At 44.6% G+C, this 15,871-nt stretch overlaps 1 protein-coding gene across 4 annotated transcripts in view; it reads right to left on the bottom strand.

Moving 5' to 3' along the window:
* Positions 1–15,062, bottom strand: part of TUFT1 (tuftelin 1) — a 33,126-nt gene extending 18,064 nt beyond the window's left edge. For 2 of the 4 annotated variants that reach the window (XM_058539161.1, XM_058539163.1), the window contains exons 1-3: positions 14,939–15,062; positions 2,076–2,150; positions 1,575–1,676 (exon numbers count right to left, since the gene is read on the bottom strand). In XM_058539161.1, coding sequence (XP_058395144.1) covers positions 1,575–1,676; positions 2,076–2,150; positions 14,939–14,998 — 237 coding nt within the window. In that variant the 5' untranslated portion in view covers positions 14,999–15,062. Of the gene's footprint in view, positions 1–1,574; positions 1,677–2,075; positions 2,151–2,379; positions 3,724–14,938 lie in introns of those variants that run through there. The other 2 variants (XM_058539164.1, XM_058539162.1) reach the window with 2 other exon arrangements.
* Positions 15,063–15,871: the final 809 nt, after the last annotated feature.

Genomic DNA, 15,871 nt, shown 5'->3' with positions numbered 1-15,871 from the left:
CTAACGTCCGTGCCAATCTTCCTCCACTTTATGTAGGACGCCGCCACAGCATGGCCTGACAAGCGGTGCGTCGGTGTGCACCCAGGATCCAAACCTGGGCCGCTAGCAGTGGAGCATGCGCACTTAACCGCTACGCCACGAGGCCAGCCCTGAAATCATATTTCTGATAAGGATATAGTATCCAGAATATATAAAGAATCCTTACATCTCAACAATTAAAACACAATTGAATTTTTAAATGGGCAAAGGGTTTGCATAAATATTTCTCCAAAGAAGATATACAAATGGGCAATAAGCATATGAAAAGATGCCATTAGGGAAATTCAAATTAAAACCACAACAAGATACCATTTCACTTTCACTAGGATGGCTCTAATTAAAAAGATGGATAATAACAAGTGTTGGTGAGGATGTAGAGAAATTGGAACTCTCATACATTGCTGGTGGGAATGTAAAATGGAGCAGTCTAGAAGAAAAAAATTGGAAGTAAATCTGGTAGTTCCTCAAAAGATTAAATATAGAGTTACCGTATGACCTAGCATTTCCATTCCTAGGTATATACCAAGAGAATTGAAAACATATGTTCACACAGAAACTTGCACATGAATATTCATAACAGTATTATTCATAATAGCCAAAAAGTGGAAACAACCCAAACATCCATCAATTGATGAATGGGTAACAAAACATGATATATCCATGCCAGCCCTGGTGGTCTAGTGGTTAAGATTTGGCACTCTCACTCCCACGGCCCAGGTTTAGTTCCCGGTTGTGGAACCACACCATCCCTCTGTCAGTTGTCATACTGTGGCAGCAGCTCAGAGAGAGAATTGAAACTAATGACTAGGATACACAACCATGCACTGAAGCTTTAATAAAAAAAAGTGATATATCCATTCAAGGGAATATTATTCAGTCATTAAAAGGAATAAGTACTGACATATGTTACAACATGGCTGAACTTTGAAAATATTATGTTAAGTGAAAAAGCCAGATACAAAAGGCCACATGTTGTATGATTCCATTTATATGAAATGTCTAGAAGAGGCAAATCCATAGAGACAAAAAGTAGACTGGTGACTGCCAGGACTGGAAGGAATGACTGAAAATATTCTGGAATTAACAGCAGTGATAATTGCACAACTCTATGAATATACTAAAAACCACTGAATGGTACACTTTAACTGAGTCGATTGTATGGTATGTGAATTATATCTCAAAAAGCTGTTTTTAAAAAAGAAACAAGAACAATTGTTTTAATTTTTAAAAATAAGTTCCATAAACACACCTCCTATCTGTCTCCACAACCTCCAGCAGCTAAACATGGACAGTAGATAGGCACCTAGAAAGGTCATCCCATCCATCTCCATGCCTGGGGCTGGGTTGCACCAAAGTCACTACAGACCGACTGTGGTCTCCTGGTGCTAATTAAGATCTTTCCAGGAATTAGCATTGCAGGTCTGGTTCTTCCTAGTCATACCACAAGCTCCCTTTGGCAAAGTCAGCCGCTCCCTCTCGCATGCCTATAGGGAGAAAGAGAGGAGGGAGAAAAAGTGGAGGTAAACTAAGCTTACCTTAATGATCTCCTCATGTCCGTCATTGGACTCCACCAGTTCTGAGGCCAGAGAATGACTGGTTGAGCGGCCTGACACCATGGCATAGGTCTTCCTGCCCGCCTACCAGAAAGAAAGAGAAGTGGCTGAGAAATCATATGACAAGCCCCGAACTTCTACACCTCGACCAATGCAGAAGACCTGCTCCTCAAAACACTTGACGGGTTAGTCGGATTTTCCCCTCCAAAAATTCATTTCAGAACCTCTGCCAGAAGCCACACAGCAGCAAGAACACCGGATGGGGAAAATTAGTAGAAATTGCAGGTTAGTTTTAATTTTAGTGGGGGTGTCCCCATCCCCCAAAGCAGCGCACAATGCTGAGGTCAGCTGGTGTGTCTGAAAGGAGATGCTCCCGAGCAGCAGCAGCAGATGGCTCCAGGCAGCACTGGGATGAGGGGTCAGCAGCAAGGAAGAAGAACTGGCTGAGGAGAGGAGGCCTCACCCCACCAGAAACCTTGATACCTTCTGGGCTATGTGTTCAAGTTCCTCTCCTGTCAGTTCACTCTGGAGAGTCAGCCTGAGAATGTCCACGCTGCCCTAATAATGACAATGACAGCAACAATAATCCCTTACCTTTACAGTCTACTCCTGGTACAGGTGCACTTTTGCCAGCCCTGTGGAGTGGGCCTTATTATCGCCATTTCATGGACAAGAAAAGCTGAAGTCCAGAGAGGTGACATTAGTGTGCCTAAGATCAGGTCACTCCTGGGTGGCAGGATGTCTCTGGGGTCTCTGACAGTGCTCTTTACACCACACCAGAGACTACACAGCACGCTGCTCCGTGCAGCTCCAGAGGGGCTACCCTGGTCCTCGGATTACAGGAAGCACACTGTATGGACTCCCCTTTCCCCCATCCTGAAGAAGGCATCCTTGGATGGATCATCCCCAATCCAGAATTTCTGCCCCTGACAGCCAACCAGGAAGTTATTATGCACTTTACAAGACTAGGATATCTTTCCTAAACCAAACTATAAGAAGGTACCTAAATCTAAATCCCTATTTCTATGAACCACACAAAAATTATCCAAATGAAAGCAGGCAAGACAATAGGTATTTATCTAGATATTAGCCTAATTTCAAAGGAAGAAGCAGAGTTTTTTTCATAACTCAGAGAAGGTTTAAAAAACACATTGTGGGAAAAATAGAAAACCTGAGAGGAAAAACATATGGAAAAAGTAGGGGCCTGGAGATTTGGGGATATAATAACATTGAGAGAGGGTCAGCAATGCAGAGTGGACCAAACACAATAACCTGTGTTATGTGTAGAGGTGGACGAGAAGCTTAGCAACTCTGGGCTCCTGGTTCCCACAGGAAAAATAAGAGGTTGGCCTAAGAGTCTCTAAGGCTCCTTCCAGCTTTAATACTGTGACAGCATGAAAGGGGAGTACATGCCCCTCCCAGGCAATGAAGGGAAGATGGGTGCTGAGCTACCCAAGGAAGAAAGTAGCCTTAAGGACTTCTGGTCATCCCCTGCCTTGAGGTCCAGAAGTATAAACACCGTCTTACTCTTAACAGGTTTTAAGGAACCCTCCTAACCTTCCAAATGTCTGATGGAAGGAAAGGAGGAAGAAAGGATGGACTCTGCCCAGGGAGTTGGGAGAAGCTTCTCTGGGCAGGAAATAGTCCTTCCTACATAAAAAAGAGCAACCTGGTGGAAAATAAATCAGTCTGTGTGGTCAGATACTTAACTCTCAGTGTTCTCACTATAAAATGGGAATAATACTATCCACTGAGGGGTTTTTGTTGAAGATTAACTGAAAACGTCTGGAGGTTGTTCTCTGCCACATAAGAGGGAGTTACTCAAATATTAGCCTCCTCCCACTTCTTGGAATGAATTGGATTAATTTAGGAAAGACAGGAAGCACTACCACATGGCCCTTAAGCCTTCCCAATCCTGGCAACGAAGCAGCTGGTTTTACAAAAACACTTAATTCCTACCAGATAAAACCCAGATCCTTAGTGTGGCATATAAGGCCCTCCACAATCTGGGTCAACTCACCTCTCTGGCTACTGCTCCTCATTGCCCCTCATCCAATACATCTCATGCTTTCCCACTTCAGTGATTTTGCTCTCATCATTTCCTTTGCCTTAAAAGTCCTTTCTTCCCATTTTCACCTTTCTTCCCATTTCACTTGCATCTGCAAGTCCCTCAAGAGTTTCACATTCAAATGCCACATCTTCCATGATGATTCCCTACATCCTGTGGGAAACACATCCTCCCCTCCCTGGGCTCCCACAGCAGCACGGGCCTCCTATGGCACCTGCCACTCAGTTATTTGCATTCCATGAGGAACTGCCCCTTCTAATTGTTAACTCCTTGTGGGCTGCTGTCTGCCACAGACCTTAACATAGGTAAGTATTTTCTGAATGCGTAGTGAGTGCTACGTGACATCTAGGTCAAGAAAACATTCAAAAAATGAAATTACTTCAAAATAGCCAACGGGTTGCCAGCTCTTTTTCCCCAGGACACAGACATGCACTTTGATTAAAACACCATCTCTCCACACCTGGAGGCAGTTGGAAAAAGCTGGGGCATCCCTCAGCCAGAACAAAGGAGTTATTAGCCAATCAAGATCATCAAGTCCAGTATATTTCATGAACCCATGCATTCTAACTAGAAGAGCACGGACAACTAGGCTGGACTGGGGCCTTGAGAGGTCATCTCATCCTTTTATGTCATCAGAATTCCAGATGGAGAGAAGCAAGTAGAAAAGGTACTCAAAGAAATAATGGCATAGCATTTTTCATAATAGCCAAAAACTAGAAATTACCCAAATGTTCATCAAGAGTAGAATGGATAAGTTAATTGTGATATAGTCATACAATGGAATATTGTGCAACAATGAAAAAGAATCAACTACTGTACATGCAACACGGATGAACCTCAGAGAAATGTTAAGCAAAAGAATTCCATCACAAAAGTATACTATATGATATATTCCACTTACACAAAAAGTATAAAAACAAACAAAACTAATATATGCTTTAGAAGTCAGGATAGTGGCTACCCTTGAGGAAGAAGGGTAGGTAATGACTAGCAGGGGACAAGGGGGGGCCTTCTGTGTTGTTGGTAATAATTCTGTTTCTTGATCTGGGTGCTGGTTGGAGGAGTGTGTCCAGTTTGTGAAATTACTTGATTGTACATTTATGATATATACACTTTCATAGAAGGATGCTATTGTTAAATAAAATTTTTTTTAAAAACAAACAAAAAATTTACAACTCCTTATCGCAGCATTAAAATCCCCTCATGATCAGGCCTATCACTGTCTATACCACATAATGTCTAGACTCCCACCAGTACCCCCACTTGTACCCCACACTCTAACTATCCCCAACTTGCCTGATTCAATTGTAGGAAGGCATCTAAATCCAAACTTCTCTTTCTGTTGATGTCTTCCAATGCAATATGTGCTCCACTTCCCATAGGTGCACATGTTTTCTCTTCCCGCGTCACCCTCCTCTCCCTTGCCTCCTTGGAGAATTCCCATTCAGCCTTCAAGGCTCAGCTTGGGCATCCTTTCTCTGAGGGTCCTTACCCCAGCACTCCTCAGTCATAGTCTGCCCCCTGCACCCACCGCACTCTATATATCCTACACTATAACACTGACTCCATTCCTTTATAACTACTTACTCATGCATCTCCCTCAATCAAATCATAAGCTCCTTATTGCATGGATAGCTTATTTAGCACAGAGCCTGGCCTAGAGTAGATTCTCAAAAAATATGTGCTGTATCAATTCCAGGTGATGTGGTCAGGGAATTTTCCCAATTCCCTTTCTTTGAGAAACTCGGACACTCAGTTTAGAGAAGCAGTATGGAATACGGGAAAAAGCAGACACGAAAAGGGGGGAAAACAAGAAAAAAATCAGCAAAGGCGAAGAAAGGCAACTCTAAGGAGAAATATAAGTAGCTAATGGATTATGAAAGATGCTCAACCTCACCAGTAACCAGGGAAATGCAAGTTAAAACAATAATGTTATTATTTGGGGGGCAATTTCATTAAACTTATAGATGTAAGAAGTGTAAAGATAAGACACATAGAAGTATGTTCACAGAGCATTGCTTGCAACGGCAAAACAGTGGAAACAACCCAGATGGTCCACCGACAAGAAAACGGATGAATAAAGTGTGGTGATTAGTACAATGAACTACTATTCAACTGTGAACTACAGCTACATGCATCGACATTAAGGAATCTCAAAATTAATGTTGTTAAAAATTAAGCTATAGAATATAGATGATACCACATATACAAAGTTCAAACTAAGCAATATATTACTTGAGCATGTAGGAAAAGTATAACAAAAAGGAAAGAAACACAAAATTCAAGACAGTGATCACTTCTGTGGAGGAAACAGAGGGTTATGAATAGGAGGGAACCTGGGGGCTTCAAAAGTATTGGTAATGTTCTATTTCTTAAGGTGAGTGTTCAGTACACAGGTGTCCATTTTATTGCTAGGCTTTAAAACTTCCCATATATGCAAGTCTTCTTTCTTGCTTTTCAGTAAAGCAATTGACTTTTCTTCATGTAAATCCTGTAGAAATATCATTTCTAGACCAACTGAATGGCAAATATTAAAGATACTGATACTATCGGGGATTGATGACGATGCAGAGAAAAAGAGTAATCTCATATATTGTTAGAGAGAGGGTAAATTTATAGAAGTACTTTTGGAAGTTAATTTGGCAATATTAATTTAAAAATTGCATATTTTGTAAACTCTTTGACCCAGTAATTCCACTGTTAGGAATATGCCCTATGAAAATCCATGGACATTTGCCCAAAGATATATTTGTAAAACTGTTGACTGCAATATTGTTTACAATAGTTAAAAAACAGAAACAGCATAAATATTCTCTAGTAGGTGAGTGAGTGAATAAAGTATGGTAACATCCATACTATGAAATACTACAATGCTGATAAATAAACCTCTATCAAGTGACCGAAAATGATCTCCAAGATATGTTAAGTGTAAAAAAGCAAGTCACAAATTAATTCATAAAATATGACTTCTCATTTATTTAAGTACATACATATATTTTCCTAGTATTGGTAATTGTCAACTCCTGTGTACGTATAGCAATTACTATGTGCTGAGTCCTATTGGATCCTGTTCTATGTGCTTTAAATGTATTAACTCATTTAATGCTCACAACAATACTATACGGTAGGTATCATTACCAACATCTTATTTTATAGATAAGAAAACTGAGGCACTTCAAGCACCTTGCCCAAGGTCATATAACTAGTAAGGGGCAGAGTCAGGATTCAAACCCAGGCCCTGCGGCTCTAGGCTCTGTGCTCTTAGCCACCATGTCACACAGCATTTCTTGAAAGTAAGCACAGTGGAAAAGCACTGAATTCATACATACTAAACTACAAGGGCAGGGGAGTAAAGGGACTTTCATTCCACATATTTCTATAGTGTTTTAAACCTTAGCAACAAAAATGTATTTGCGCAACACTCTTATAGTAAAATATATAAATAAAGAGGTGGAAAGAAAAAGTACTAAACTTGGGATCAGAAGTGGGGTCTGAGTCTCATTAACACCCACTAATCCTTGAGCAAATCACTTTACCTTTCTGGGCTGCAGTTTTCTATCTGCAAAATGAGGGTGATAATACCTACCCTGCCTAAAATGTAGATGTGTAGGAACAGTGTGAAAGTGCTCTGCAAACCATAAATCACTTCACAAAGGTGAAGCAGTGTTACTCTCCCAAGGAGCTCTGCAAGGGAGGAGGGTGGGGGAGACAAACTGTCTAAACGGAGCCTGTGAATAAATCTGGGGTTCTCTCTGGCACCTCAGCCTCCAGAACCAGAGAATCCAGTCTGTAAGGCCACAGACCTCACCCTACAACCCCAACCCACAGCCAAGGAGGGAAACCTGGGCCTATCTCTGCTTGGTGCCCTTGGTTGTTTTCTGGAGCTGGAGGGACCTCAGGGCTGTGAGCCAGCTCCAGGGAGCTTTAGGAATACCCCCAAATGTCTAGCAGGGGGCTCCCCACTGGGGACTTGGAAAGGCAAGATAGGAAGTAGAGCCTTCTTCTCTAGGGAAAAAGGAACAGTGCTAATCACAAGGTGAGCAGCCTCTAACCTCATAAACATTCTTGGGGAGAAGCCCAGCCACCTCCAAATTATAGGCAGCCTCTCCACTCTGTTCAAACAAATCTGCAGCTGTGACTCACACCGCAGAGCAGGGAGGGGGTAAACGCATAGCTGAGGGTTAGAGATCAAGACGCTAAGGAGAAGCGATAAGGAGATAAACAGGGAGGCCCCAGAGGTTCTCACACCTCAAGCTCACATGAAAAGATGAGAAGAGATCTATGGGAAAACATGTTTCCCCAGCTCCCATTCTGCAGGCTGCAACAGGGGCGCCACAAGAACTGGGTGGCAGGTAAGGGTCAAGCGTCTTTCTAAGAGGAAGTAAGGGAAGTGGAGATTGCCCCTGAGCTGGAAACCAGCATGCTTAATCCATCTTCACCCTATAACCCACTCCTCCGTCACTTTGTCCCTCAATCCTGTCCCCTCTCCCACCTGAAAAGTACATGGTCTCATATGCTGCTGCAGCAGCAGCCACCTCAATTTTCCCCCTCTGAGAAATGGGAAGAGCCAGCCACTTGAAACACTGGCTCCCAAGAGGCCAGGATGAGGAAAGCCCTAATAAAGCCAAAGAAGAGGGCCAGATGGAGTGGTTGGGGGCCTACTCTCTCTCGACTGAGACTCCCAACTCACTCAGCTCGCAGGTTTCAAGTGCCCTTGGTCCTGCCTTCTGCAGGGCTCTCTAGGACAGAGATGGCCCTTTGTTGAGTATGACACAAAGAATCATTCCTGCTCCTCCCCACAGATTAGCCAACAAAACAGGTGTATGCCTTTTGTCTGGCTACCTGCCCAGAGGCAGGGGCTGGACAAGCCCTATGCAGAGGGCTGACGGGGGTGATTGGGAGGTGAAATGAGAAAACGGGATTTAGGGTGGCACCCTAAATGGGGCAGCCCTTCTCATTACCTGGAGACCTGGCACAGGAAAAGCTGGGGCCTGACAGTGAGAGTGTGTACAGAGAGGGAGGTGGGCTCCTGAACTCTTAACTCTGAAGGAGACAGAGCGCCCTGACCCGTCTCTAGTCTCTGACTACTTTGCTTTGTGATTTTTGCTTTTATGCCCCCAGACCCCAGAAAAAAACCCACTTCATTTTTCTTCCTTCATCTACCCATTCCCATCCTACCTTATATTGCCTTCTCCTCTTCCTACCACTGCTGGCCAGGCTTAAATCTGGACCACCAGCCTCCCTGGCACATACCTATTCCCCCATCTAAACCCCCCCAACCCTTAGGAAACAAAGGTATTTCACAAGACTCTGCATTGTGCCCCAAAGAGGCAGGTAGCATAATTACCAGCAGGTGGGAAAGCTTGTCCCACATGCTGTGAGCACACGTGTCTGGAACCAAAACCATCTGGGTGCACACACACCCCACCACCACCTCCGAGAAATATGGGCAAACAATGGCGCCAAATGCCTGGTGATTAGGTAAGCCTCCTTTCCCAGATGCTCTCGCAGAGCCCAGGACCCCCAAACTCCTGGCAGGCTTGAAGACATTGGCTGTAGTGCTCCTGAAAGTAAGAACCTGGCAATGAATGGGGGAGATGGAATGGTGTAAGGAGGAATTTATGGGCTGAGCTTAGGGCAGGTCTCATGAGTGGAAGGAACAGGCAGTCACCGAACTTGAAAGGCTCCTCTGCCCAGGAGTTTCTTCCCCACCCAGGTGTCGCAAAGCCAGGGCTTCCACAATTTTAGAATTCATTCATTCCTTTGGAGTAAGCATCAATGACTCCAGATGAATCCTCTTTTAAAATGCAAATATTCTGACCCAGCAATTGCATGCCTAGGTACTTCTCTCCAAGAGAAATGAAAATATATGTCCATACAAAAACTTATAAACAAATATTCATAGCAGCATTATTCATAATAGACAAAAAGTAGAAACAACAAAAATATCCACCAACATTTGTCCATGATGAACATATGTGCTAATCCATACAACGGAACATTATTCGGCCAGAAAAAGGAAAGAAGTGATTCATGTTACAACATGGATTGACCTTAAAAGCATCATGCTAATTGAACGAAGTCAGTCACAAAGGATCACATATTATATAATTACATCTATATAAAATATCTAGAATAGGCAAATTGGAGAGAAAGAAAGCAGACTGGTGGTTGCCTAGGGCTGGGGCGGGGAGAGGGGAAATGGGGAGTGACTGCTAATGGGTGAGAATTTCTTTATGGGGTGATGAAAATCTTCTAAAATTGATTGTGTTGATGACTGTACAACTCTGTGAATATACAAAAAACCATTGAATTGTACACTTTAAATGGGTTATTTGTATGGTATGTGAATTATATCTCAATAAAGCTGTTATAAAAAAATAAGGTTCATAGTAAGCCTTCAATAAATCACAGCTTTAGTTTTGTTAAAAAAAAGAAGGAATGGGGCTCAAAAAAGACTTAGTATTAAATTTATTCAGCTTCTGAGGTCCTAAAGGAATAACACGTATCCCAGGGTAAAGACAAAGGTTCACACCGCAGCTGATGAAAAAATTCCAAATCCACCCAGGCATTGAGAGAACTTCTCTGGCCAAGACTGATCAAGATAAAAGATTAGAGAGAATGAAAAACATGCAAATATTCCAAGGAAGGGGAACATTGATAGATTACTCAAGGGAATCACCTTATCAAAGAGCCCAGAGCATCATGAGATACTAGCTGTCTTGGCCATGAGGTCAGGAAAAGAAGGAAGAAGAAAGGGGCCCAGAGGAAGATGCCAAAATGTGAATCTTGACATCACTATCTCTAAAACCAGTCCTGGCTGAGTCAGGACTAGCAAAGATTACTCAGTTCTTCACCCTGGGTCTACCTATAGGCCCCTTCTCATCCTTAAGATCCTCCAATGGCAGAGGAAAGGAACAAATAAGAACAAACAAACGTCAACATCAAACAAACGTCAACATAAAGAGAAGGAGCAAACTTTGACCAGACCACAGAGTTCCCAGATTCTTCCTCCATCCCTTGGCCAGGGGTCCCAGGGGAGGCTAAAACAGTCTAGTCTAAGCCAGTAAGTACCAAATAGAAAATAATAGCTAAGGGCCGGCCCTGTGGCTTAGCGGTTAAGTGAGTGCGCTCCACTGCTGGCGGCCTGGGTTCGGATCCCGGGCGCGCACCGACGCACTGCTTCTCCAGCCATGCTGAGGCCGAGTCCCACATACAGCAACTAGAAGGACGTGCAGCTACGACATAACAACTATCTACTAGGGCTTTGGGGGAAAAAAAACATTATAAAGAAAATAATAGCTAAGACCTGAGCACTTACCATGGGCCAGGCACTGTGCTCAATGTTTCATACTCATTATCTTATTTAATCCTCACAACAACCTTATGAGAAGGGTGCAATTATTATCCATGTTTTACAGAGGAGGAAATGAGGACTGAAGAGATTAAGTAATTTACCGAAGTGCTCTTGGGCAACGCACACACTGAAGCCCACTGGGGCAGAGTCCCAGGAGCAGGCTCTTAACCACAATGCTATTAACAGAAACCACAATTTAGCAAAAATTGTGATGTAATTACATTGGGAGGATGAGAGAAGGGAAAGGGAGCATGTAAGGGGTGGGAGTATAAACCTTCCTATAATTCCTATGACAGGAAGTCAACAGATGTCTAAAATTGCTAAATCAAGAAGTATCACTATAAGCATATTATTTAGAAACATGGTAATAAACACCAACAAAAGAGCTAAAAGAGTTGAAAGTGGTTACTTCTTGGGGCAGGACTTGGGGTAGGGAACTGCTTGCTATTTTCTTTTAAAAGCCTTTTGATATTATTACATCTTTTTAAAATCATATACATACATTCCTTTGATAAAAAATGATTTAAAATGAAAAAGAAAGAAAAATCACAGATCATTCAAACTGAAGTCTAATGTGAACATCTGTTGCTTCTGCCACACAGCTTCCATCCTCCTCCACGGTAACAGCACTTGGGTTTTGCTTTGGAGAATCTCCCTCCTTCACTGAGTAATCTGGTGGGCCTGTCAATCAAGGAACCTCACCCTGCCCTGGCCAAAAGGGGCAAGGGGACAATGGCACCCTCTCCCTGGAATCTTGAGCAGAATGGCAAAAAGACCTGAAACAGCTGGAATCAATTCACCCAGAAGTAGAAACTCTCCATTAGTTCATTCCACCTACCCAGGCCCCAGGACTCCCTTGGTTTTCCCTTGGAAAGCTTTTTAAGCTTTCCCTTAAATTCTGTGAGCTGCCCATTTCCTTCTAATAAATTCCTCTTCTGCATAAGTTAGCTGGAGTCACTCTCTGTTGCTTATAACCAAAGGAACTTAATGGGAATGTCTAATAAAAATGTTTGAGGTTTATTCAAGCCAGTATAACTTACTACAGCAGCTTGCAAACATTTTTGACCTAAAAAATGCATTTCACATCCCAATCCAATAAGCATACACATCTATGTATACATATATATAAATGAAACAAAAGTTTTGCCAAAATATCTACCGTAACACTCTTGAGAGTGTTAACTCTATTTCTTTTTTTTATTTTAAGACTTTATTTTTTAGTGTAGTTTTAGGTTTACAACATAATTGACAGGAAGGTACAGAGATTTCCCATATATCCCCTGTCCCCACACATGCATAGCCTCCCCCATTATCTACATGATTCATCAAAATGGTATATTTTTTTACCAAGGATTAACTTACACTGACACATCATAATCACCAAAGTCCCTAGTTCACCTTAGGGTTCACTCTAACGAAGTGAATGATGTTGTACATTCCATGGGTTTGGACAAAAGTATAAAGACATATATCCATCATTATAATATCATACAAAGTAATTTCACTGCCCTAAAAAACCTTCAGTGCTCTATGTATTCATCTCATCTCTCCCCCTAAACTCCTGGCAACCACTGATCTTTTTATTGTCTCCATAGTTTTACCTTTTCCAAGTTGGAATTTATTTCTTTTTTAGTGCTGGTTCTGACCAGCTAAGTTGATTTCACATCCACTATTGATTATGATCAGCAGTTTGAAAAACCCTGGAGCCTTGTATCTGCTGCATCTGCCTCTAACAGTAAAAACCCAGAGAGTATATTAGCCATATTTCCACGTCCATGTGTGGTGCCCTAAGGCACATGGCCTGGCTGGTGGGGAAATACCAACAGAGTCCCAAGGTCCTGACTCCCACTAGGACACACCAGTCAGTTAAACTGTCTACACTGCTCACGCCAGAAGAAACATCTGTTTATTTATTCATTCACTCACTCACTTTGCGCATGCACTCAGCACTCACTCAATGGTGTGAATATACGGCAGGTTCCTGGGGACTGTCCAGAGGCATAAATTCTATCTGAGGCTGGCTCAGAGGAGAGGAATCCAGAACAAAGCTTGTCTCCTGACTGACTGATTGTTTACCATCTCCTCCTCCTCCTCAAGAGCTCAGGAATGTCTCCAAGCACAGATCTGGTCAATGGTTATTTCATTCCTGCCTTTGAAGTAAAATAACTCTCAAGTCCAGCCTAGAAAGAAGGAACAAAAGGCAATTTCTGTGTCCCCCTTGTTCTAGAGGTCTCTGAATAGCTTCAAACTAATTTATGGCTGGAGACTGTCTGAATTCCTTGCTCACTATTTTTCTACCCGCTCTTCCTGCCCCACCAGACAAGTAGCAAAACATCAAGGGATAGAAAAGGGTGTCAATTAACTCTCAACACTGCCAATGCCTTAGTCTTAAGACCTCTCTGGATCTCTTTTCTACAGCAAGCACAAAGAGGCCCAAACACCCCTCTCCTTTATTTTTCTCATACCCTTTCCCTGCATCAACCATTCCAAAACAGTAAGCAAGAGGAGTAGGACTTGGGGCTGACACAACAGACGATGGATTTTTTCCATCTCTTCAGCGTCCCATAGCTGGGGGAGTGCCAGGCTACAGAAGATGAGGGATTGGGGGACTGGGGTCGGGCAGTAGCAAGACCTATAATGTAATGTGGTAAAAACACTCAGAGCCTGGGCAGAAATGGAGAGGGGACTGGGAACAGAATTAAGTGATCATCTGTACCCTAAACTTGAAATGAGGAACTACTGTACAAATATTCTTTGAAGAAGAGCCATAATCCAGGTGCAGCTGGGTTAGCTATCTCAGGAGCATGCTGAGACAAGGAAGAGGGGAAGGGAATCAGACACAGAGTGGAGGGATGGGAAAGGGAGGGATACAAACTCCCCATCACCTTGGCTCCCATTTCACCCTCACTCACAATAGCCTGGAAATCGATGAAATAGTACACACCCATTCCGGGTTAAGTTCTCCAGCAAAGCCTAGAAACACTCAGCCACAAGTTACCCTCCTCTGCCTCTCGTGAGGAAAAATCATATAGTCAGCCGGGGTGGGGAGGAGAACAGGGACAAGGAGCCAGGGAGGAAGGGGAGCAGGGCCGACTGGTTAGCACTGGAGAATGCCCCTCTCTCCCTCACCCTCACTCTGTCCAGAAGCCCTCGAGTGGGTCACTTCTCTTCCCTTCTCAGCCCAGGGTCCGGCATCTCCTTCATCAACTCGCCCCGGGCTTGGGGGCTGAAGACGGAAGCAAAACCAACAAATCGTCCCAGGAAGCTATCGGTTGGCCGGCCGATAGGGGGAGGGGAGCAGGAGAACTGCAAGGGGGAAGGAGGAGAAATTCTAGCAGAGAGATGATCCCCAGGGAAAGGTGAGTTTCTGGCCAATCTCGGCGTACTTGGAGTTGTACCGCTCCCCACCCTCCAGTCCAAGCCCTAAGATTTCAATCTCTACCCGTTGTCTTGTTTGTTACTGATCACCCAAAGCACCATGAAGTTCTCTGAAGGGCCTCTGAGGTCACCAGGACCCACAGAAAAGCCTAAGCCCCCTCGTCGAGACCCAACGTCCAAAAGATCGGAGGGATCCCATCCCTGGAGCTCATTCTCCTACGACCCATTCTACCACCCACAGGACGACTGAGTGGCGCGCACCGAAGACCGGCGCGGAGTCCCGGGCAGGAGCCGCAGTGTCCTCCCAAAGGGCAAGGACGCCCCGAGTCCTCGAGCCTCAAAAGAGTCTTCATCCCGCGACTCCCCAGGACTCCCCCTGCCCGCCGCGAGGCGGTAGAAAAAGAAAGAGAAGCGCCGCGAGGAGCTGACCGCACCGAGCGCCGCACCAGGTGGTGTCAGCGAACGCGGCGCCGGGCACGGGAGGGGCGGAACTGGAAACCGAGAATACCAAGCGAGAGAGGCGGCGCGGCCGCTGTTTCTTACCGCGGTCTTCCCCTCCGGGTGCACGTCCACCAAAGTACACCAGTTCCGCGTCCCGTTCATTTTTCTCCCTCGAGGGTCGCAGCACACACCCCAACCCTCCGCCCTGAGGTCTGACTCCTACTAGGCGGGGGCGCGCGGAACCGCCCCCATCTATAGGGCGTCAAGGGCGGGGCTGGCATTAGGACACGCCCCTAAGGCGCCGATCGCTAACGAGAGTGAGGGAAAGAGTGGGGTGGGCGTGGCCTACAGGCTTCAAGACACGCCCGTCGGCGCTCGCTCCGATTTACATAAAAGTGGGGCTTGGGAGCTACCTGGCGCTGCTTAACTGAAGTTTTGTCTAGTGTCTGTGATTGTACCTCAAACATTCTACATTAGTCTTGCCGTCTCCTCCTTTCAGCTTCAAGATCAGTGTTAGTAAGAGAAAATCACCTGCCTGCCCCTAGAGGATGAGGATTTGCAAAAAGGCTTCCATACGCTCTCCTCTCCTTATACGTAGGCCAGGCTGTGGGCTTTGTGGAGCTGAGCAAAACTTTCCTCCACTGCATAGGCACCAAGGGCCAGCTCACTCAGACTAGCTTAAGCCAGTCTGGTAGGTGCCTTTCCCTGGCAGGAGGCCCAGGTCAAAGTCAAAACCAGCTTGGCTCTGGGTGGGGCTTGTTTTGCAGAAGCTGTTCTACCAAAGCTGCCCTTATTTGGATGGCAGAGGCGGGACAAATTGCCTTAAAAGGAATTTGTATTCTTGAGAAAGAATGAGCCTCAACTTCTCCAGTGGCATTTGCTCCCAAGCCCAGCTTAGCATCTTAAAGGCCTAGAAAAGAGGATGGCCAAGCAGGACCTTGGAGCCTCTTCCAGCCCAGCTGCTCTCTGCAGGTGGCTGCCCCACTGGGCTATGGTCCACATGGATGGCAGGCAGGAGGAGGTCTGACCCACTCT

Source organism: Diceros bicornis, chromosome 4 (assembly GCF_020826845.1).
Source record: "Diceros bicornis minor isolate mBicDic1 chromosome 4, mDicBic1.mat.cur, whole genome shotgun sequence".
In the NCBI taxonomy this organism is placed as follows: domain Eukaryota; kingdom Metazoa; phylum Chordata; class Mammalia; order Perissodactyla; family Rhinocerotidae; genus Diceros; species Diceros bicornis.
Note: the sequence above shows the minus strand (reverse complement) of the source record. Positions and strands in the feature narration are given on the sequence as shown.